This window comes from Meleagris gallopavo, chromosome 1 (assembly GCF_000146605.3).
Source record: "Meleagris gallopavo isolate NT-WF06-2002-E0010 breed Aviagen turkey brand Nicholas breeding stock chromosome 1, Turkey_5.1, whole genome shotgun sequence".
Taxonomy (NCBI): domain Eukaryota; kingdom Metazoa; phylum Chordata; class Aves; order Galliformes; family Phasianidae; genus Meleagris; species Meleagris gallopavo.
The window spans coordinates 48693608-48716191 of NC_015011.2; the positions used below are offsets into that span (position 1 = coordinate 48693608).

Consider the following 22584-nt stretch of genomic DNA (forward strand, 5'->3'; position numbering starts at 1 on the left):
AAAAGGGGGGAAACATTTCCTAAAGCTCAAGTCACACTCGTGTGGCAGTTTCTTAATCCTGAGATTAACAAAGAGAGCAAAATGTAATGATTGAGTCAGCTTTCAAGTAGGAACATCACATAAAACACACCAGGAAGAATTTGCTGCTTTCACAAAACAAAGGCAAGAAAGGGGTAGTAGAGAAGTCAGTAGATGCTGGAACATACCTGGGATTGAGACCCAAAGGAGGATGTCTCACGGCTTCTCTCGTTGGTGCATTTGGTGAAAGCAGTGCCACAGCATCACACAGAGGAACAACATACCTTTGCAAGTGTCTGAGCACCAGTCTGGCTGTCAGCAGCATTCACAGGAAAAGATTCGTTTATTTACTCTGACAGAAACATACAGGTAACAGTCAAGGAAATTCTGAAGAACAAAGAAACTATTTTTCACTCCTTTTTTATCTACTTCTACCTCCAGCTTCCTTCAGTACTCACTAACTGTGAATTAGCTTGGCCTGACAGCCAATTCCCCCTCTTTATTGCCAAGTTTTCAGGTGGGTGTTCCTTGAGTAATAAGGCATCCTTGATTTTGGATAAATCCCACCTTTCTTACTTCTTGCTGCCACCATAAGTGATAGGGATCCGAGTACCTAGAGGCGTCAGGACTTCACAGCAAGCGCTCCTGTTTCAGCCATGCACACAGCTCTAAGGGTGCTCTCAAAGACCTGACATGGCATGTGTTAGACCTGATATCAGAATCATAGACTATCCTGCGTTGAAAGGGACCCCCCAAGGATCATCGATTCCCACCCTTGGATCCACACAGGACCACCCCAAACCCAAACCCTCTCTCTGAGGATGTTGTTTAAATGCCCCTTGAATTCCAGCAGGCCCGCGCTCAGCTCACTGCCCGTGGCAGCCCGTTCCATGCTCACCGCCCTGTGGTGCAGACCGCTTGCTGCCCCTCCCCTGACGCAGCTCCACGCCGTTCCCTTGGGCCCTGTCGCTCTCACACAGAGCAGAACTCAGCGCTCCCCCTCCGCTCCCTGTGAGGAGTTGCAGCCGCCATCAGGCCTCCCTTCAGTTCCTCTGCTCTGCGCTGAGCCAACCAGAAGAGTTCAGCCATTCCTCACAGTTCTTGCCCTCCAGGCTCTTCTCCATTTGTAGCCCTTTTTGGACACTCTCTAATATCTTTTCTTTTTTATGTTGTGGTGCCAAAAATTTGTCAAAAATATATATGCATATACCTTATAGCTCATACTTGGCAAAGCCAATTCCCACCAGCAGCAGACGTAGCAGAAATGATGCTGGAAGTGGATGGTGGGACTAAGGAAGAAAGGGACTCGTGACTGATCCCCCTCCCTGCCCCTATGTTCACCCATAGAGCCACATTCACAAGCTCAGGAGAGTTAGTGGCAGAAGGAGAGTAGCATGTAGGAAAGACTTGGGATAAACTCAATGGGCAAGCTGAAGAAATGTTCCAAGGGAGCTTGTCTCTGTTCTAGCATTGCAATCAACCCCTTTCCCTCACATCAGCTCCCACACCTTTGATAGCAGCTCTGTATCTCAGGGATGTTTTGTCACTTTGCTGTGGCTCTCACAGTGCCTATCCTCTCAGGATGGTGGCAGTGGCAGGAAGCTATAGCTTTGCTGGGGACCAGACAGGATGGTCTTCATCCTTCAGACATAAATACTGAGCTGCCCCAAGAAGAGCAGAGTGGCAAGGACTGATGTGAAATGGCCTCTCCTTCTCTTGGGGGAAGAAGCCACAACAGGGGGCATTTCAGCCTGTTGTTGAAGCATAGGGCTCTCCCACTCCCCGCTCTCGTGCATTCATTTCTCTCTCCTGCACACACTGATTAAAACCACACTCATTGCAAGAGTCTCGGATCAAGCACCTGGTCCTTTAATTGCTGCAATGAAGGGGACGGATGGAGGAGATTCTGAGGCCAGCAAAGCAGAAAATTAGCATTCAGTGTGAAAATGATACCACTGCATCATCACCAGTGCAAAGCAAACAATGCAACTGGACAGGCTGCCTCCTTCCCACTCTACCTACGTATTCAGAGCCGATGGGTGCTGCACCCATGGGGCTGCTGCCAGGGACTTGATGAGCCATCAGGACTGGTGATGAATCAGATTTATATACTCACTTCTGAGATAATTCTCCCTCAAATGTCAAAAGTGCCACTTTAGCTGCCGCATTGATTCCTGCAGAGTTTACAGAGCAGGAAAATGCAGCAGCAGCCAGCAGGAGGCTGGAAGGAAGAAACCCGTACCTGGAGGGTGTCCCTCGGGGCAAATCTGCCCAGTCTCAAGCCAGGATCCAGATCTTCACCTCCTCCAGACCCTTAACTAGTTTTCCCTATCGTTAGTGCAAATTCCCCTCAGGCCTTTCCACCTTTTTTGTTATGCAGGCTGTATTTTTGCCTGGTTGGACACAAATAAACATTAGGGCACTGTGTCCATCCAAGCACGAAAGGAAGGGCTGCTTTCCAGCCAGCATGGGATGGAGCCATCAACCCCAGCCCCAGGTGGAGGCAAAGGCTCTGTAACGGGCAGCAAGCAATACAGCCTTGTTGGTTACTTTTATTTTATTTTATTTAAATTTTCTAATTTATTTCCTATGTCTGAGCTTAATATAGCAGCAGAAACTAATCAGTGGCCAACTGTGATTAAGAGTCTTTCACATGTTATTAACTTTGTGCTCAATGGGAGGTCATTTTTAAAGATTTGCAAGAAAGATAAGTGTACCTGTAGGTGTGCATGTGTGGGGAATATGTAAGTAGAGAAAACACACACACAAAAGCAGAACTTTTATCCAGGCCACCCCTTGACATTCCTCTTGACTCTTTCTTAGAAATACCTATTATTATCCAGTATGTGTTTAGCAGATTGTATCTTGAAACAAACCCCTCACAAGGCTCAGAGGTGGGAGAAGTGTGTAAATGGGAGCATAAATTAACTGTGACTCCTTAATTGAGAGGAGAAATGGGGTCATCTGCTTTCATTGCTATCATCCCAGCAAGGATTAGAAGCTGCTAAAGGTGACAGCGGTTGTTTTAGAGGAAAGCTCACCTGGCACTTCATATCTAAAGCAGTGGTAGTTCAAGGGCAAAGCTTATCGTGAGGACTAGCAGGTGTTAAAGATAATTCCCAATGCACATGTCATGTATTGTAGGTTCTTCCATGATGCTTCCCCTTGTATGTGGGTTGAAGTGTGCTGGCCTCCAGGAAAATTGGAATAGCCTGCCCAGAGAAACTGTGAGTGCCCCATCCCTGGAGGTGCCCAAGGCTAGGTTGGAAGGGGTCCTGAGCAGCCGGAGATGATGGGTGGCAGCCCTGCCCAAGGCAGGGGGATGGAAATGGGTGGGCATTAAAGTCCTTTCCAACCCAATCTGTTCTATGATACTATTAAAATGTCCTTGGAAATGCATTGATGGGGGGCATGTACCCTGCCATATGTGTGATCCCACCACCTGCACGAGCTAAAGGGAAGAACCCAGATTGCTGAGACAGTTGCTTGAGCAGAAGAGGCATGCTGCAGAGTGATGGCTGGGCTGCTGGGTTTGATGGGAGTGAGAACTCTTCGCCTGTAAACTGAGCACATCTGCTCTGGAAGTGGCCGGGAGGCATAAATATTGAATATCACATTGCCAGCTCTTGTTCAAAGTGTGTCAAGATTCTAGTAGAAATAAATATGGGCTTTGGAAATATGCAGAAGGGAAAATAGAAGAAATATATTTATCTAAATGAGAGGGAAGAAATGAATAATAATTCAAAGATACTGAGATACTGAGTTCCTACTGCAAACCAGTGCCTAGCAAGGAACAAAAATAACATGGAAAAACTGAGAAGTAAGACACATCTCATTAAAAAAAATGTATTTATGAAGACTAGAAAAAAGAATATTTGGAAATTTAGATCACATGCAGACAAACTGATCTGGATGGCATACATCCAGGGGCCTGCCTTTGCGAAGCACCGAATACCTCCTACAAGGTGTGCTGCATGTTTTGTACTGCAGCCAACCAGAAAATCAGCAGGATTTAATCTGCCTCTTCTCTGTGCAGTTCTGGTGGTGAGAACAAGCAAAGTGAAGCTGCTTTACCACCACATCTCCATAATAAAATTTTCAGTTGTCTGTTGGCAATTGGAAGCACGTTGGCCAAAATAAGTCTCTACTTCAAACCACTACAACTACACCTTTTGCTCTCATTGTGAGTATAGAGGACACTTGCTGTGATGCCTTACAGACATCTCACTGGAAGAGAAGTCAAAACATAGAATCACAAAATTGTTAAGGTTGGAAAAGACCTCTAAGATCATCTAGTCCAACAATCAACCCATCTCCATGACCATTCTAAGCCATGTCATTCAATATGACATCTGCCCTTTTCTTGAACACCTCCAGGGACAGTGACTCCACCACCTCTCTGGGCAGCCTGTTCCAATACCTCACCAAACGCACAGCATTGCTGACTTTCCACGAAAAGTAACTGTGCACACTGATTAGTGCTTCTCATGTTTTTAACCTAATGGTAGCCGGGATGAGAAAGACATATGAAGATGGATGAGCCAGGAGGAGTAACTCCAGCAGTACACCTTGTTCATGTAGCAGCTCTGGGAAAGGGTCTCTGGGCTTAGAAAAAATATTGAATGCTGGTGCATTTTTCATGAGCAGGTTGGAGCAGATGAGGAGTTTAGGTGAAAGAAGAGGTGGGAACCACTCTGGATGGGTGCTGCTTTACAGCTGCAATGAACTACACTGAGCTGAACTGAAGGATGTGGCAATAAGATCATGAGAGGTGTTCTCCAGGGGTAGGTTCTCCAGAGGGACCCAGCCTCTTTAATATCTTTATTGATGATCTGGATGAGGGGGTTGAGTACACCCTCAGTAAGTTTGCAGATGACACCATGTTGGGGGAAGTATTCATCCGAACAAGAGTAGGATGGCCCTACAGAGGGACCTAGACAGGCTACATCAGTGGGCTGATGACATTATATGGGTGTCAACAAGACCAAGTGCTACGTCCTGCACTTTGATCACAACCACTCCATACAGCAATACAGCCTGTAGCAGAGGAAAAGGATCTAGGGGTGTTAGTTGACAGCCAGCTGAAAATGAGGTAGCAATGTTCCCACGTGGCCAAAAAGAAGGCATGGTGGTAATGGGCTGACGGTTGTACTAGATGATCTTAGATGTCTTTTCCAACCTTAATGATTCTACGATTCTAAGGCAAAATATACACAGAGGGCTTAGCAAAAATGATGAACTGGATGGCAAGGTAAGATAACAGTGAAATGCATCTAGCTTGGCAATGCAGAAGCTGAAGAAGGACAAAGCAGAAGTATGTGAGCATAAGGAGGAACTTTGCATCAAACAGAGTGAGGAGGTGCTTTTGGTGGCAAATGGAGGGGAGAGAAGGGTATGAAGCGGCAGTAGGACAAAAAGGAGTGATCTTGCGCTGGTGATAGCAAGGAGCATCTAAACAGAAGCTGCTGCAAAGTGGTCCCTGCTGGGAAGTGGGAGTATGGGAGTCTGGGCAGATCCTAGGCTGCCATCAGGTGTTGTCTGGAATGTGGGCAGGTAATGATGGAGGTTTTTGCAGGTGCTGACAGCTGGGCAGACCTGGGAAATACAGGAGAGAAAGCTTGCAGCCCACCCTACCACAGGAAGCCCCAGCAGATACATGAGGCTCTTGCTGGGTGTTATCATCCTGTGTCCTCCTCCTTAGGAAGGATGGATGTTTCCTCCTTCAAGCAGTTGGTAAATAATTAAAAGAGAGAGACAAAATATTCTCTAAAGATAACCTAGACTTCTGTTTCCATGGCAACCTCCTTCCAAAGCCAGAAGCCTTCTGCTCAAGTCATATGGCTCAGGTTGAAAGTCTTTGCAGGGAGGCAGTCTGTGGCATGACCCCAGCAGGAGGTGAAAGGGAGGCCTCACAGGGCACAGAAGGACTGCCATGATCCCCAAACAATAGTGAAGCAAAGATTTCCCCTTGCAAGTCACTTCCAGAGGGCACTGAGAATAAATGGAGATAATATCTTGAGGGCTGTAAGTCACTCCATGACCAGCAGTGGTGCAGACACTCAAGGACCTTTGCAAAACAAATTGAGGGGATTCTGCAGAGAAAGCAGATTATTTGAGCTCCTCTGAGGAGGAATTGAGGCCTTCAGCCTGGGCATCCATCTATCCTTCCTGCTGCTTGCTCACGTTGTGGTGATGAAAGCAACCGGGTGAACAAAGGCCAGCAGAGACTTGCTGAGATGTGTCTCAGCATCACCTGCATCTTCAGTGGGGCTTTATTCCCTTTAATGAGGGAAGAGTGCTGATAGGTGACCTTTTCCTGAGGTGTGACACCTCTTCCCTCCCAACTATCTCAAGTGCAGGCCATGTATCTATCGTGACAGTATAGCAGGGGAGCTTCTAGCACCATGGAGGCCTACCTCCAAGTCCCCTTATCATGGAATCATAGTATCATTAAGGTTGGAGAGACTACTGAGATAGATCACCTTGTCCAACCGGACTTAAGGCCACCTTACAGGAAACAATCTACACGTTGATATGTAGGGCTTGGGTTGATTTTATATTTTTAGGTTTTTTTTTTAAATTTGTTTTGGAAATCTCATGCAGACTGAGTTGGATGTTCAGTTTTTGGGACTGACCATCCTCCTTTCCCAAAGACAGGGAATGAATTATGGGGGGTTGGAGCTGAATTACATTTTAGGTCCCTTCCAATCTAAGTCATTCTATGATTCTGTGTGCCTCATCTCTCCTCTCTGCCTCTGGGGGAGTGGGCAGGGGTGACTCACCCAAAGAACGACGAGTGCAAAAAAGGCATTTAAAGACCCTTATTATTGCTTTAATAAATCTAGACCAGCAGTCTTTCTGCAGGGAGAAGGACCTGGGCTCTCCTGTCCTCTGCCCATAGGTCTGACCTCCCCGCAGTCAATGTGCACACTTGTAAGACAACAAATTCTCCTTTCAGATAATAAGTCAAGTCCATGTAGCAATTATCTTTTTCCTTTCTACTGTTTGTCCCATTCAATGTGATTACTATTTACGATTCCAGTTCGCAAGATGCAGCAGCAGCTTAGTAATCAGACAGGTAATGATAAAACTAGAAAGTCTGTGGTGTTGCCACCCACTCTCTGCAATGCTTCAAATGCCAGCAAGGAGAGCTTTGTGGCAGCAGCCCTCTTTATCTGGTGGAAAAAAAGGGATGGGAAGTCTTTATGCCCCCCTCCTAGGTAGCTTCTGATGCCCTTTCCTACCTACCCACAAACCTGGGCAGAGTATAAAACCAGGGGAGATGCAGGCTGGCCCCAGCCAAGGGAGAGATGTGTGCAGTCACATTGCTGGAAGGGGAGCAGGGGACATGGCCCCGGAGATCCTTCTGCAGCCACGTGGGAGAGAATCACATCTGCTGGACTGAATCCTGGGTCCTGAGGCAGGACTTGGTTCAAGGAGTTGATCTGCCTTCACAGCCACCCCGCAGCATACAGATGGTGCCCTGTGATGTAGGACAAGGCGAGCCATAACACCCTCCTTCTTCCTCTCCCCTTCTCACTATGCAGTGAGCCAGCCAGTATGCAACACACACGAGCACCCTCACATCTGCCACACCACATACACACACAGCTGGTGTTCTCTGCTCCTCACATCTGCGGTTGTTTGCTGAGCAGGGGTCTGTCCCAGCAACACCAATGCAAAATGCCAGAGGATGGAGGTGATGCTGGAGGAGAAACAGAGCTGACACTGAGCCAAGGATGCTCTCTTAGGGTCTTCCTGCTGGGACTTGGGGCAGGGTTGGTATCCAGCCAGAGGGCCCACTACAATTTATGTTGAAGCCCTCTTTGCTTTTATTTGTCCTTTTTAAAATTCTAGTTTTTGTCTTCTTTATATATATATATGTGTGTGTGTGTGTGTGTGTGTGTATATATATATATAGCTATAGATACAAAAATAATAGGTTTCTCTAGAGATGGTTTTTGCACCTTTGGGCTTCTAAAAGAAAATATCACAATTACTGCAAATGAATGTGCAATTTCCCTTCCTTTTTTTACCCCACCCCCCCACTCCCCACCCCTCCCTCTCCTGCTCCAGATTTCCCTATAACCCTTGCAATTCTTTCTTTTAGAACAAAATGAAAAGCAGAAAACCAACAAAACAGCCACACAAATGCACTGTGGAGCTCACATCCCCTCCACCCATGAACATGCCTGCTGTGCTCTCGCACTCCCTTCAAAGTCAGGCTTTTCACCTCTGTTTGTTTCCTGTACTCCACAGTTGTTTGTTTTTCACCTGCTGTAAATCAGCAGTGAATCCCCTCCAGCCAGAGCACCACTGCTCTGTACCAACAGAAGAGCACAATCACTGTTTGCCCAATTTACGCTACTCCTGAAGACCTGGCCCACAGTTTTTAATGTTTGAAATGGAAGCATGAATAAGAAGAAAGTTCCCAGAAACATGAGGCAAGCCCTGGGTGCTCTTCCCTTGCTGTTTACCCCACTTCCCTCCATCCCACCCCGCTCTCCCACCCTCTTTAGTTCTGCATAGCACCTCCTCCAGCCCCCATTCGCTTGGTCCTCCTTAGCACTTTCAGAAATTCATAATCTCTCAGTAAAAAAAATAAATAAATTGATCTCTCTCTATATATGTATATGTATATAACTAAATGGCTGACAGGCAGAGGTTGCCTGGCTGGAGGGTCCTATCCCTCCCAGCCCCATGGCCTTTTCTTGTTGCTGTAGTCTCTGCAGTGATGGTCCAGGTCTTGCCCTAGGGCAGGACTGTTCCCGTATTGCTTGCATTCTCCCACGCCTCTGAGGTACAGTACCAGAGTATTTATTCTATATATATATATATATATTTATGTATATATATATATTTATAATTTTTGTTTGTCCTGGTTCTTTTCCCCAATCCTTGATCGCTGCTGGGGAGCAGCTGCCAAATGTGCTCCCGTGCCGGTGGCCAAAGACTCTGCACACCCCACGCCCCAGGGACCCTCATCTGTTCCTCTTGCTGACCCCATCGCCCAGCTCGGACGGCAGCGGGGAGCTACATTCCCCTGTTCCCAGTCTGCTGGGGCCGTCGGGCTCTGCTCCTTGCACTGGCGGAGGGGTGTCCTTGCAGAAGTCCGTCACCCAGGAGGGCATGGAGAGGAAGCCCTTGGGGTCAACGGTGTAGAAGGGCTTGGTGTGGTGGGCAGCGGGACGGCGGAGCGAAGGGCTGGCGTGGAGGCTGCTGGTGCTGCTGCACTTCTTCCCCAGCGTCAGCCCTGGTGGTGGGGGCGAGAAAAGGGAGGTCAGTGAGAGGCTGCTGAGGGTCTCCGAGGGCTCGCTGTTGTTGCCTCCACCCCGCAAACTGCTTCCTGCCCCCTCCTCATCCGAAGGGTCCATGGAGTCATGGTGGGTGCAACCAGGGCTGGTGCTCCCACCACTGCTGTGGCTGCGCTGGTGCCGACGAATGCTGCGCAGGGTGAAGAGCCCCCGGCCTCGTAGACCGCGGCGACGGGAAGTGGGGGACAGGGGGGCTGCCAGGGGTCTTTGGTCGCCAGCAGCCGGCATGGGGCACAGGGCCACTGGGAGGTCCAGGGTACACTGGGGAGAATCACTGAGGTTGAGGCTGTCCTCCAGTGTGGTCTGCAGGCTGCCCGCCGAGCTGCTGCTCCGACTGTCCAGTGACGTGTCGCTCTCAGGAGCCTGGGGGGTGAAAACACACCATGTTCAAATGGGAAGAGTAGCAAGACTATTTTTCAAAATGATTTGAGTTATGAAAATAAACTCCAGTTCTTCTCTCACTCTCCTCTGGTGGGAATGGCAACTGTAATCCAACTGAAACCTGCTCCAAAGCAGCATGCCAAGGATGTTCCCTTCTGGGGGAGGAAAGTTTCTATATTTTGAGCTTTGATTCCATAGAATCACAGAATCATGGAATATCCTGAGTTGGAGCGGACTCCTAAGGATCACCAATTCCAACTCCGGGCTCCATACAGGACCACCAAAAAAATCAGAGCCTATGGCTAAGAGCATTTTTCATGCCTGTTGGTGCCTGTTGAACTTCTGCAAACTCAATGCCATGACCACTTGTTCCATGTCTACCACCCTCTCATTCTGCTCCAGGATGAACCTTCTCCTCTCCCCTGAAATGCTCCACCAGAGGGAAGGGATGCTGGGTCTGTGAGCTCTGCTGTCACTGCAGGAGGCAGCGGGACTACTTTGGTGTCCATGTAAACCTGCCACATGGACAGGCTGCAGGCACATCAAAATCATCAGCTGGCCAGAAAGCAGATAGGCTTCTGCGGAGACCTCAGGAAGCCTCCTCTCATTAAAAAAATCAGCAATATTTTGGGAGAGAAAAGAGATTTTTCTGACTAGCACAAGCAGAAGTGGCTGTATTTAGGGGAGAAAACTCAAATCTCCTTTCAGGAGGAAGGGAAAATTACCCTAATGTCCGTGTGACAGTACTTAGTTACTTAACCCACACTTCATTTGTTCTTAGGAAAGTGGTCTACATCATGAGATTTGCATGGGCCCACCTCTCAAGCTTGTGCAGGTCCCTGTGGATGGCACTGCTTCCTCCCAGCATATTGACTGCACCACTCACTTTTTAGTGTCATCTGATTTCCTGAACCATAGCTATTCTATACAGTCTATCTCACGTAATGAGAAGTTTACCAGTTTCTCCTTTACAGTGGCTCAGCACTTTTCCTTCAGTGCCATGCAATCTCCAGAGATCTTTTTCTTCATGTCTAAACTTATATGAGAAGTTTCAACACCACAACAAATCAATGGCCTCAGCTCAAGACTAAATTTATCCCTGATGAATTCATACACATTTGTATTGTGCTAACAGTGTCTATCACAGAAAACTGGATAACACATGATTTTATTTTATAGCTTGTCTGGAATAGAGTGTCCCTGGAAACAGGAATTGTTCATGGGGTGACTTCCAAGAACAATAAGAGGGATCACCGATGGACTCCAGTCTCTGTCTCCTCTGCAATTCAGAGACACTTGATCTTCCCTCAGTGCTTTTATTCTTCTTCTCAGTGAGAAATAGATGCCTTTTCAGAGGGAGAGACAGTGTCTTTCTGAGGTGCAAGAGCTGAGTGGCGAGGGGAAAACAGAGCTCAGAAACAGAGTGTGGATGTGATCCAGAGCCACAGCACCAGGAAAAATCGAGGAGGGCCACGAAGATGATCAGGGGACTGGAGCACCTCCCCTACAAAGACAGGCTGAGGGAGCTGGGCTTGTTCAGCTTGGAGAAAAGAAGGCTGCAGGGTGACCTCATTGCAGCCTTTCAGTACCTACAGGGAGCCTTCAGAGGGGAGGGGGAATGAACTCTTTGAAAGGGTTGATAACTGCAGGACAAGGGGAAATGGTTTTAAGTTGAGGGAGGGAAGATTTAGGTTGGACTAAATCAGGGGGAAGTTCTTTACAGAGAGAGTGGTGAGGTACTGGAACAGGCTGCCCAGAGAGGTTGTGGATCCCCATGCCTGAAGGTTTTCAAGGCCAGATTGGATGTGGTCCTGGGCAGCCTGGTCAAGCGTTGAATGGGGAGGTTGGTGGCCCTTCCTGTGGCAGGGGGGTTGGAGATTCATGATCCTTGAGGTCCCTTCCAACCCTGGCCATTCTGTGATTCTGTGATTCTGTGAAACCAAGGTGGTTGTGTGGCTGCCATCTCCCTGGCTCACACAGTGGCTGCTATGCATACAGGTAGCTGTAGTGCACTTGTTGCATGGGGCCCAGGGGCGAGCTAAAACATGATGTGATTCCATATTTACATGGTGCTAGCTGCAGCTGTCAGACTGCTTTTTGATCCAAAGCAGAAGAGTATGTAATTTCAGGGGGTAGAGCTATACAACCCTTCTTTGCTGTACAAAATTATCTCCTCCCCAGCCCTCCTACACACTGTGGTTCCCTATGCTCTTCCAAGTCAGATCAGAGTCACCCAGCCCCTGACCACAGCTGGCCTCTCTTCTTCGTCTGCCTTCCTCCCTATTCAGGCCTCTATTTTTGCATGTGATGTGGAAATCAAGGTTTCCAAGCAGAAGCAAGTAGGGTTCCTCACCTGGTGAAGAAGTGAACAGTTCACGCTCGGAGACCTCAGTGATGCCCATGAGCCTTGCAGAGAGATCTTAGGAAGGTTATGTGCACATGAGACCTTCTCAGGCCCTGTCTGGGCAGTAGAGATGGCTGGGTGGAAAAACTCTGCTGGTACAGGTAACAGAGGGCAAGATGTACCTGGAGAAAAGGGGCTGGGAGGGACTGAGAAAACACCAAAATAAATGGGGAAGAGAACACAAACAAGAAAAAAAAAAGTTCAGGAGTCCTCCACCTTGATTTGGTGCCTTTGCTGCTGTTACACTAAGAGTCCTGCAAGTCCAGTGTATAGAGGATATCTGACAACATACACTCCTAGCCAAGAAGCCTCAGTCTAGAGTTCACACAATGAATCACAGTTTCTGCACAATAGCAAAAACCTGCATCAGACCCTATAGATCTAACACAGCTCAGAGCCGTAAAGCAACAGCCCAGCTTGCCTCTCTTGTTGCTGCTCTTGGAGAGAAAAGCTGAGCCATAAGGCTTTGATTCAGCCAGATATCATTGCCAGAGGGCTTTCATTCCAGATTCTGCAAAGCAGGGGATGAAGGGAGATAAATAAACTGGTGGCTTAAGAAACCTGTGCTCAGGAGTAGAACAGTGGGACTTCCACAAAGGGCAGATGTCTTAAATGTTCCCTTTGGTTTTATCCAAGGAGCTTGGTCTCATGGGATAGCAATAATCTACCCTGCAGAGCGAACACAGGTTACCCAGCTGGCACGTCACTGAAACCTGTGTCCCTTCGTCTCTTTGATACTCTGCTCTGACCACAGGCAGGTGCACTACTGCAAATAGGAAGCAGCTTTTTCATGATGCTTCACACTGGCAAGTCTGAAGGAGTGTGTAAGATCTACCAGCTGAAAAAGGAAATGATCTTCACTCTCGAGGACTGGTGAACTGAAATGAATTCTTTGTTAGTGTAACCCTGCCTCACATTACCTCCATTCCTCGCAGGAAGAAGGAAGATAAGCTGAACCAATCCACACAATCCTGGGGAATGATGAGAGCTGTTCTCACCTTTGGTACCTTCATGCTTTAGCCAAGACTGGACTGAGTTGAAAGGAGTTTTCTCTATTTCACACAGGTAACTGTCTGGGTTTGTGGAGCCATCTGTGCTGGATATTGAAAGCAAGCATTCCCCTAGATCTCCTGCCTCAGTGGAGTCAGGGCTGTCCTGGCCGTCCTGGAAAAAAAAAAAATAAAGACAAAACCTGGTGAAATTTAACGGCAAATCACAGAGCAGACTTGTCAGGAAAGGTCTCTGAAGGTTCCTATGAATTAGCTAAAACATGCTCATATTTCACACTCAAATCCTTTAAATTCAGGGTCATTCAAAGGCAGTTATTAATAGTGATGAAGAGAACATTCAAAAACATACATCCCTTTTTTGTCTTCTATGGAGAAACTCTTGAAAAGTGACCAACTTTTATATTCCTCAGCAGGGGCATACGGATGAACACAGAGCACTTCTGAGGAGCAGGGACAGAAATACAGTGCAACATGCCCATGAGCACCTGAGGCTAACCTTGGTCTCCTTAGGACTCAGCTGAGAAGTGCTGCGATTATCTGACTCATCTCCTAGAAGGATGGAAGAGGACTTGTCTGAATTGAGGGATAATGCTTCCATTTCAGCCAGCTGGACCTGCAGGAAGGGAAGGAGCTGTCATCAGATGTCTAGAGCCCACATTTCAAGCAGTCACACTGCTTATGAAGGATAAGAAAAAGCCTGTAGGCCCGAGATGAATTTTATGTTATATTCCTTGGATACATCAGGTTCTGCCTAACCCAAATTTGGGCTGGACAGAAGAATCCACTTTCTAAGGAAGCTTGAACACAGAATCTGCAAGCAGCCCATCTCCAATCCATGATCTCCTAATGCCAGTATTGTAGAAAGGAGTCCCGAATCTGTCCCAGGGCTCCCTCAGGTTGGTGACAAGGCAGTCTGCTCTATAGAGAGATGAGGAATAGACCCGTCTCTGAAGGTGCCAAGGACAGCCCTCTTCAACACAAAGATGCTTTCATTCCAGAGATAGTCATGCCTCTTGCAGTCCATGCCAGTATCATGCTTTTTGTGTTCTCTTACCTTCATCACTGAAATCCCACCTCCCTCCAGCCTCCCTGCATCTTCTATTTCATCTCTAATCTCAGCTAACACCACCCTCCCTCCTGTACTCCAACCCTAAATTAACCCCTCCAGCCCACTCTGTACTATTCTCTCTTGATTTCTGAAACCAAGTCTGACTATGCATCTTTCTCATCCATGAAACTCATCTTTGCTCTAGCCCTGTGCCTGAGCTTTCTCCATCATTTGGCCTGTCTCATACCACCACACCCCTCTCCCACCTTTCCTGCAAGCTTACAATTCCCCTCTGCCAGATCTTGTCTTACAATACTCCTTTTTCTAGTAGCCTAAGCAGCCACTCTATTTGTCTTGTGCTCAACTTACTGGACTAGATTATTTTAATGGTCTTTTCCAACCTTAATGCTTCTCTGACTTTCTGTAGCTGGTCTCTAAAGTCCCATCAGTTCCCACCACCAGCATCTGACTGAACAGCTATATTCCAGGTTGTCTCAATCAGGAGAGCTTTCTTCCTGGGCAGTAATTTTGTCCTTTCTTGTGTTTTTGTTCGCAAGAACTGGGTACAGCTTCTATGCTGTAAGAGCAGGTGGAATATTTGTAGACATGACTCCTTTGAGCTGGGAGTTTAATGGCTTGTGCCAGAGACTGGAAGAGTCTCCATCCTTGGATAAGGCATTTGGAATAAACAAAAGGGAAAAACAGAGCTGTATTTAAATAAAGGGCACAAACAGCATCCACATTTGGGATATTATTCTGACTCTCGATCGTGGTGTCACTCAACCATGCAGAGAGCTCAAAGTAACCAATGCTTGATGCTTGAGGTGCATACACACACCAGAGAACCTACAAGGATGTTATGTCAAGCACACTACACAGCCACCAGTCAGCAATTAATTGTGTATAGAAACACCATCTTCATCCAGTCCCATTTAAGGTGCATACTCATCCATTACTTGCATAAGTGCTTGTTACATCAGAACAGCCTTCAGCTTGTAGAAATGCGAAATTGAAATGTGACAACATCTGTGACTCCCTTCTCCATCCATAAAAAAGGGTTTCAACAAAAGCCAGAATTTGGCTGTTCTTCACTGAACCGCTTGCTCACAATTTCTGGCCAGCTTGGGATCTACACAAAAAGCACAATCAACAAAGTCAAGAGCAGATCAACTGTGTGTGTAGGAACACAGTTCACTGCTGCTCACTGGCTAAGTATGCCATCAGCCACTGATACACACATCTAACTGTCAACCAGCCCAAAAGTGAAAGGACAGAAATGACAGAAGAAGAGGTTAGTAATATTCTGTTATGTTCTTGTAGCTTCCATTCCTGGAGAATATTGAAAAATATTCTTAACTAAAGATGAAGAGAAAAAAAAAAAAGTGAAACAAATGGCAGTGCAGGGCTAATGGGATGTTCAGTAGAAGCATGAATTGCCTGAGACACCAACCACAGGCACTGAACCACATATCCCTTAGAAAATAACTCATTGCAGGTATAAGCTATCTTTTAAGCAGAGCCACGATTAGGAAAATCCTTAACTTCCAAATAATTGGTCTGAAAATAAGATGTCAGCAGTTTAACTCAGAAGGACACTGAGCACTTTGTACTCCACGCAATACAAAGCTTAACACATATTAAAAACTTGAGCATATGTTTAAGTGTTGCATTCATCCACTCTGCTCAGCATCTTCTCGGATTAAACTACAAATGAAATGGAAAAAAAAAACCTTTCTACTGATAATGTGATCACTTTCACAATGGCGAAGCTAAGGGTGATTTGGTGTGCAGCCAACATCCTGTTTTGTTAAAAAACACATGTACTGAAAAAGACAACATAAAAACAGTACAATTCCATGTGCACAATGTACATTCTGGCAGTGTACAACTGGTACTAATGCACAACTCTGCTTATGTTGATGCACCTGAGTATCCTCTGATTAATGAATGACTGTGTATTGCTGGTGTTAGTGCTGGGCTCAAGTCTAGCTGTGATTTTCTGTTGGAATTTCCTCATTGGTTTTCACACTGTGAAATACAAAGAGAAGATCACAATCAACCTATGACTTAAAATCCTGACCTTTCACTTTGATTCATATAATGAGAAATAAAATAACTACTCTTCACTATTGAAGTTATTCCTATGGATATAGATAATTTCATTTCAATTCCACATTTTAGATACAGTGAAATATCAATTTAGAAAATCAATTTATAGCTCTGTAATAACCATTAGAAAATTTGAACTAAGAATAATTATTTGGTAATGATTATTCTGTTAAACTCTTTGCTGTGGTTGTATTTGAAGATTTTGCCATCCAGTTTCCTAGCTGGGATGGTAAGAAAATTGATGTTGCCTTAATTCTCAAGCAGGATACTGAAGACTATCTGGAAGGTTTTCAAATGCAGCAAACTAGCTGCAAATGACTTGATTTGAGGGCAATCATTCTGGAATACCTTTGGAAGACTTATTTTTCTGAGAAGGCTGAGCATCAACTGCTGAAGATAAGGACTTATATAAAGGACTGGAAAGTGCAATGATTTGAAAACAGTTATTTGACAGTATTAATGCAGTATCCATGGTTAAGTGTTGCAGTATTGAGAAACTACAGCAATTTTCTCATTTTGATACTTCCAAATGGAAGCTATTGGGATAAGTAGATAGCTGAAAGACTGAAAAAATGTAAAGCATCAGAACTAGGGGTCCAAAGCCAAATGAAATATTGTCATCTTCAAATGTGGATATCTACCAATAAGAGCTCTCTTCTCAACTTTCCTGGTTTCCTTACAAGCAAGAGCAACGTATCAAGTTAGTTATGGGGAAGGAGATGGTGTAGACTGCCGTTGATGTAGTGATATACTGACAGATGAGAACAGCTACTGATATGAAACTAATCACGACCATAGTACTTAAATATAAGAAATTGATTTCAGAGAAAAAAATAATTATATTTCTCACCTAACATCTCCCAGGCTACTTTGCTGTGAAGCTTTATAACGTGAAAAGACAAATTGCTTATGAAGTGGTTCTCCAAAGTATCTACGGTCCTGCTCTTAGCAGCAACCCATTTGTCAACTAACAGGATCTACACCAGAAAAGAGGATCTAAAACTTTCTCAGTGGGCTCATTTTTGTTTAGTGTTTTTATCAAACTCATTAACCAGTTTTAACCACAAACCAATCCTGGCTCACAGACAGCAACTCTACTCAATAAAGCATGTAAGCATGCGCTTATAGCTCACTCTCCCCAGCGGGGAATAAGTAAACGCATGCTTCAAATGAAGATGCAACATGCTAGAATCTTCCTCTGAGTTGTCTCCAAGTGCTATTACTGGAGTGTGAACCTTCCAGTTCTTTCTACACCGTGAGCTCCAACCTCTGTTCTTCTTGCAGAACTGAACACAATGTTGTCTTCATCTACATCTCAGTCAGTCCCTCCTGACCTACACCATGGTACATCTCAGATTTCTACCACCTCCAACATCCCCCATGGCTAAGGAGGGCAGGCTCATACCAAAGGCAGTCTCAGCAGCACATGATAGATGACAAACACAGGCCAAGCCCTCTGCCTACACAAACTACAGCCAGGAGCACACACTGGATATCCTGCGGGCATGTGAATGTGGATGTGCAGGTCTTGGGGAAAGAGTCCCCTCACGCATCCTCGTACGCAGGTTACCTCTTGCTTGTCATGGTTACACTTCTCGCACATGGCCGGCGAGGAGTAATGATGGAAGACGGAGCCCGATAGGTTATCGATGATCATTAACTCCCCGTCGAAGGAGTCCTTAATAATTAAAGAGACACTGTCCAGCCATAAGTTCTCCTAGGGGACAAGAAAGGGGGGAGGATGGGAGAAATCATTTTCAGAATGCCGAGCTTTTGTTTCAAAGTTCCTTGTGAATTTGGGGCTGGATTCTCCACCCTGACTCATCTGGAGCAGTATCTTGTTCTGCAGGTACTTGCACAGGGTCACAGGGGGAGCATTTGCTCCTTAGGGTGTGTAAAGGTGCCAAAATCCAATGCAAAAAAGAAGGATGGACTGCCTTCACTCACTGTCAGCGCAGCCCAGCACTGCTCACACCTCCCTTCCAGCTCCGCTGGTGTGCTTCACTCCATCTGCCATTTCCCCTTCTCTTTTCTCCTGAGTTCCCCTCTCAAATTTGCTCCTAACACAGCTTCAGCTAATCTGCTCCATCCCTCTTCTGCTGACCCTCAGGATCCTACATTATGATGCCAGTGAGCTGCCGAGCAGTGCTACAGGACCTGCTGCTATTACATCCTTGCCTCCTCACAATGCTACCAACTCAAAAGTCTACTGCTGAAAGCAAATCTGTCACCCTGAAGTGGAAGAGTCTGCCTGCTACTGCTAAGCCCTCAAGCATCTAGGCCCCTTGGCTTCTCCCCACAGCCACTTGTTGCAGTCTGGTTGGTAAGCTCAAAGGTGTACCCACCTGGGCAGGAGAGTAGCATCTCGTGCACATACGTCCTTCAGGCTCTGTTCTTCCACCACCGCCTCCTGTTCCTGCTCCTTTTCCCTGCCTTGATTTGGAGGAGCCTGACTTGCGGGAGCACAGTCCATGCGCAAATTCCAGCTCAATCTCAGCATCCATCTCTGCATCCTCCTGGGCTTCCTTGTTGCTGTCATCCAGATGTTTCATGAGAACAGCTACCACCACATTGATGAGGACAAACTGGGCTGTGAGCACAAAGCTGACAAAGTACAGTGGGGAGATGAACTGCAGGTTGCTGAGGCAGCTCCGGTCATCATGGCTGCAGTCGCGTAAGGTATCCTTGAGAGGAAGTTGGGTTTGAGAGGGAACGATGGAAGGAAGGAAGGACTAAAGTAAGAATGCAAGCTTGTCTGATCTTTTTGTCAAAAAACACCAATGCCACTGGAAAGAGCAGAGCAGTGGTTCTATCACTTCACAGCCTCTAGAATCACGAAGTCCTCAAAGAATCAAGGACATTATCTGATCATGAGATGCAATTTGTGCTCTCTGCTTCAGAGCAAGTATGCCCAAAGGTCTACAGAATTAAGTCCTTCAGATCATTGCATTTTTCTGCCACTGTGGCCCCAGGTGTGTGAATTGATGCTGTGCAGTTCTGCCCTCTCACATCGCACTCAAAAGTACCATATATTTGCAGAGAACTTTCCTTCTATCTAGCAACTCAGTTCCTGTGCTCCTCCCCCTTTCCAACCAAAGCAACGAACACTGCTGATCTGAGCTCTGGTCAGAATTTCTCACACGTCCCCCTGACCAGTTACCTTCATGATTCCGTTCCAGTTGTCTCCCGTGGACACCTGGAAGAGTGTGAGGAAGGCCATCCCAAAGTTCTCAAAGGTAGCATGACGGCTCATTCCTTCACAGGGGTTCTCATCGTTGCATACTGTAAGAACGGGGATCACAGCTATCAACGGGGGACACACCACATGCTCTGAGATCAACAGCAGGAGCTGGGGAAGGGGACTTCAGGCTCCTCACAACCTGCAGGCCTAAGCTAACGGCCTCAGCACCATGCCAGTCAGTGGGCTGTTGCCCAACAACACTTGACTGCTGTCAAAAAATCACTACTGGTGGTGTAACTCAGTCGCTCTGGGTGACCTTCCCAACACATCACTGTGTTGCCTTTCTCCATGATCAATATTCCACAGCAAGAGACATGAGTAAGCTTTCACTGACTTCTTTTTGTAGCCTTACTGCATTACCCAAGAATGCAGTGAAGAAAAACTGAAGGTTTAAGAATGAAAGAAATACTAGAAACTACTTTTGTTCTTTTAAGCTGTTAGAACAATCACATTTTAGAAAGAAATTCTGCTTATGTCAAGTTCACAAAAAGGAGAATGAAGGACAATGAATAATTCAGTCCCTTTATTGAACGAGTACTGAGCTTGAAAAAACTCCCAGCAGATCTGTAGCTCACACCAGAGCACAGGCTGCTTGAGACTTACCCAGTTTTCCAAAGAGCTCCACTCCTAGAGCAGCATAGATGAAAAAGAGTAGCATGAAAAGCAGTCCAAGGTTCCCCACCTGAAAGCAAACAGCATAGTCAGCCTACCTCATCTGAACAGGCAAGCGTGAATTGCACTCACACTAGTTTCTGTCTTCCAAAGCCAGGAGAGTAGAGCTACAGATTCCCAGGATACAAATGCAACAAAACAATTGCTCAGTAACCTTGGAAATCACCAGCGACTATGCCATCCATGGAACAAGATCCGCCAGCACATTCAAAGGATGCTGTTTCTAGCCAGTACTGACCAAAGTGTACAATTGCTGGTCAGGTGAATGCAGGCATATTGGAGCAGGAGCTCAGAGAAATGAACCCATTTTGACTAAGTGAGAGTCAATCTATGGATAACAGCACACAGAAAGCTGCAGTGCTACATGCCCCACCACGCTGTGTAAATTCCCCAAGGTTATACTTGGAGCAGAGCTCCAGAGAGATGGAGACAGGGATACAACCCTCCATATGTGGAGGGCTGAGCAGGGCTTGGGGAGGGAGATGGGAAAGAAGATGGATAAAGAGCCTCTTTTAAATTGTGTGGAGAGGAGAGAAGGAGAAGAGACTACAAAAGAGTGAAGAGGGGAAGCAGAGCTTCTTCTGCATCCTGTGAAAAATGTAGCAAAACCTGATTTCTGGGCTTCCAGCATTTGATGTTTTAGAAACTCCACAATGGGAGGATTGCTGCTCCATGGTACACAAAAGTAGCAACCAACAATGTGCGCTGCCCCCATATTCTCACTTTCCAAAATCACTGCTCTGCCTCTGAATCTCCTGCATCCCAGCATGTGGGGCATATGAATTATATGTGGAGAGCAGTTTTAAAAGTGGCAGGCTGAAAATGCTAGTAACAATTAGCACATCACTAATGTGGGTGGGGCAAAGGGAGGTGGGGAATTAAGGACCTGGTATTCAGTGTTTTTTGAAACCTGAATAGTATCTGATCTGAATGCTTGTGAGTGCATGTGGTCGCTGGGCCTTTATTAGGATCATCTACTTCAGGAACCTAATTTAGTCATTGCAACTGCTGTGAAATCCAAATTCAGGCAAGAAATGAATGATTCAGCACACCCACTCCTCTGGGCTGCCAGATTCTGGCTCCCTACACATGCAGTAGAAGGAATTATTTCTGATGACTAAATTGGACACCATAGTAAATGCTCTGAACACACACCTTTGTGTCTGTGTCTATAGGGCATTAAAAGAAAGGAGGCTAATAAAATTTAGCTAAGGACTAAATTTCCAAAGGGCTCCAAAATTAAAGCTCTATTCAGTATTAAGAATTGTTGCAGTATAACAGAGAAAGGAAGAGAATTGGAACAGGACAACTGGAGATGCCTTATATGTCATTAGCAAGCCAAAATCCCTGGTGTGAGTCTGTGCTTTAGCAACACAAAGAGAAGGACTGAAATGAGGAAAAAGCACAAGGGAAAGGACAGCTTATTTTAAACTGCTTCTCTTGGCAAAGCCAATAAATCTTGGAGAATAATATTACAGATAATTCAGTTGTCCCCTGAAGACTCAGTGTGTAAAATATGGAGACAAAATGCAATTTTTAACAGTGAAAGTGGGGGATTTTAGCCCTGCTTTGTGTGCAGATTTTGACACAGGTTTAACTATGGAGTGATTTTTTGATCTATTGGTTATATAACTTTATTAAGTGAAAGCAAGCCATTATAGAAGGAAGCAAAATCCAGTCAATAGGAACTGGATTGGTCATAGGCTTTGATACTAGATAGCACTATTCACTTTTACCTTCCAGGAAATACCTAGAAGCCAGACCTTCAGACATATGTTTGTGAAGGATATCATGGCAGATATTAATGACCTCCAAAAGACAGATCATCTTGGTTAGAAAAGGGTCTGGAGGTGACTGTGAGGAAGAAAAGCAAGAATTTGTAAAGCATGGAAGAATATCCTTGTGGTTTGTGGCTCAGAGCAGGGTTTGAACTGAGTTCCAGCTGCACTCTTTGCCATCCTGAGAAAAACCCTTCAATGTCTGATGACTCTGCTTCTCTGCGTGACATGGATACAAACATTTTCATGAGATATGAACAGTTCCATGGAAGTTCGACTGGATGACCTTGAAAGGTCCCTTCTAACTCCAATGATTCTATCATTTCTCCCTCTCCTGTTTATTCACTATATTTTAAGGGTAGAAGTTGAGTTCTACCATTTAACTGCAAATATACCACAGAATCCTTTTACTGAGGGCTGAACACACTTCAGCCAGCTCGTACTATCTGTGTGTATTTATCCGGGCTGCAGAGCAAATGCACCACATCAGCAGATGTTGGATATTTGGAATTTTTTTTCTTCCCTGAAACAGTGTGCTGCAGTGGCATGGGCTACCACCACCCCACCACCCGTAGAGGTATTCAAAACAAGGGGAGATGTCACATGAGT

At 46.0% G+C, this 22584-nt stretch overlaps 2 protein-coding genes across 4 annotated transcripts in view; both read right to left on the reverse strand.

The window, feature by feature from the left end:
- GRAP2 (GRB2 related adaptor protein 2) overlaps positions 1-362 on the reverse strand; it is a 102187-nt gene extending 101825 nt beyond the window's left edge. Inside the window, exon 1 of the mRNA XM_010710729.3 lies at positions 207-362. The gene's annotated coding sequence lies outside the window, so the exon portion shown is untranslated. The remainder of the gene's footprint in view (positions 1-206) is intronic.
- Positions 363-8963: 8601 nt separating this feature from the next.
- CACNA1I (calcium voltage-gated channel subunit alpha1 I) overlaps positions 8964-22584 on the reverse strand; it is an 82588-nt gene continuing 68967 nt past the window's right edge. For 2 of the 3 annotated variants that reach the window (XM_031554341.1, XM_031554337.1), the window contains exons 28-35: positions 20129-20207; positions 19445-19566; positions 18630-18968; positions 17855-18001; positions 13624-13740; positions 13116-13281; positions 12067-12263; positions 8964-9695 (exon numbers count right to left, since the gene is read on the reverse strand). In XM_031554341.1, the coding sequence (XP_031410201.1) occupies positions 9000-9695; positions 12067-12263; positions 13116-13281; positions 13624-13740; positions 17855-18001; positions 18630-18968; positions 19445-19566; positions 20129-20207 (1863 nt within the window). In that variant the 3' untranslated portion in view covers positions 8964-8999. The remainder of the gene's footprint in view (positions 9696-12066; positions 12264-13115; positions 13282-13623; positions 13741-17854; positions 18002-18629; positions 18969-19444; positions 19567-20128; positions 20208-22584) is intronic. The other variant, XM_031554342.1, reaches the window with a different exon arrangement.